Source organism: Amblyomma americanum, chromosome 10, assembly GCF_052857255.1.
Source record: "Amblyomma americanum isolate KBUSLIRL-KWMA chromosome 10, ASM5285725v1, whole genome shotgun sequence".
Lineage (NCBI taxonomy): Eukaryota > Metazoa > Arthropoda > Arachnida > Ixodida > Ixodidae > Amblyomma > Amblyomma americanum.
In genome coordinates, this window is record NC_135506.1 from 127,980,218 (window position 1) to 127,981,288 (window position 1,071).

The 1,071-nt window shown below is 46.4% G+C and overlaps 1 protein-coding gene across 1 annotated transcript; it reads left to right on the plus strand.

The window, feature by feature from the left end:
* Nucleotides 1-241: 241 nt before the first annotated feature.
* On the plus strand, nucleotides 242-865 carry LOC144108701 (uncharacterized). The gene has a single exon (XM_077641873.1). The coding sequence runs from the start codon at nucleotides 242-244 to the stop codon at nucleotides 863-865; it is 624 nt and encodes a 207-aa protein (XP_077497999.1).
* The last annotated feature ends 206 nt before the right edge of the window (nucleotides 866-1,071 follow it).

Here is a 1,071-nt window from a genome sequence, read left to right on the forward strand (position 1 = left end):
TCTACCTAGATGAAAGCTAGGTCAACGCAGGGCACACAAAAGAATACGTCCGGCAGAACAAGACTGTGAAGTCATCTCAGGATGCCTTCCTGAAAGGTTTTACAACGGGATTGGCTGCGCCTTCGGGCAAAGGGGCCCGTTTGATCCTTGTACATGCTGGGAGCAGTGAAACCGTATTCATCCAAGACGCTGCTGACTTCTTTTGAGAAAAAAAGGGAAACCAGTTGACCACCACTCTGAGATGGATGGCAACTACTTTGAGAAGTGGTTCACCGACAAGCTTTTGCCAAACATTCCAGCCAATAGCATTGTCGTCATGGACAATGCTCCATATCATAGCGTGGGTATTGAAAAAGCACCTACCAAGTCTACGCGCAAAGCTGGTATTCAGCTTTGGCTCACAAAGAAAGGTGTGCCGTGGTCACAGCACATGGTGAGGATAGAACTGCTGGAGCTTTCTCAAAAGCTAAACATACCCAGCGTTGTGTACCGCATCGACACCCTAACAGCTACCCATGGCTACGAAATGCTTCGTTTACCACCGTACCACTGCGAGTTCAATCCCATTGAACTTGTCTGGAGCCAGGTGAAGGGATGCATCGCAACTGGCAACAACTGTTTCACTTTGGCTGAAGTAGAAAAGCTCCTTCCGGAAGCACTGGCATCCGTAAGCCAGGAAAACTGGCAAAATTGTTGTGTTCTTGTGGAGCAAGTTGAGGCTGAGGCATGGCAACACGATATGATTGTTGACGCTGAAATTGAACCAGATGTCTTCAACATTTGTGACTCGTGCAACTCCTCTTCTGATCAGTTGAGCACTCATTTCAGTAATGAAGATTTAATTGGCATCGATGAACTTGTTTGACTTTGAATGGATGTGTAATACACATGCTACTGAGAAGAGAGAGATGACTCATCGGCATACTGTGATCACATTTGTGCGTGTGTGGGTGGAAAGCAGAAAATATGTGTGCATGTGGGTGTGTGTGTTGATAAGTCTACCGAGGAAAGAAAGAGGACTCATCAGCATGCTGTGATCACTTGTGTGTGTGCGTGTGTAAAAGCATATAT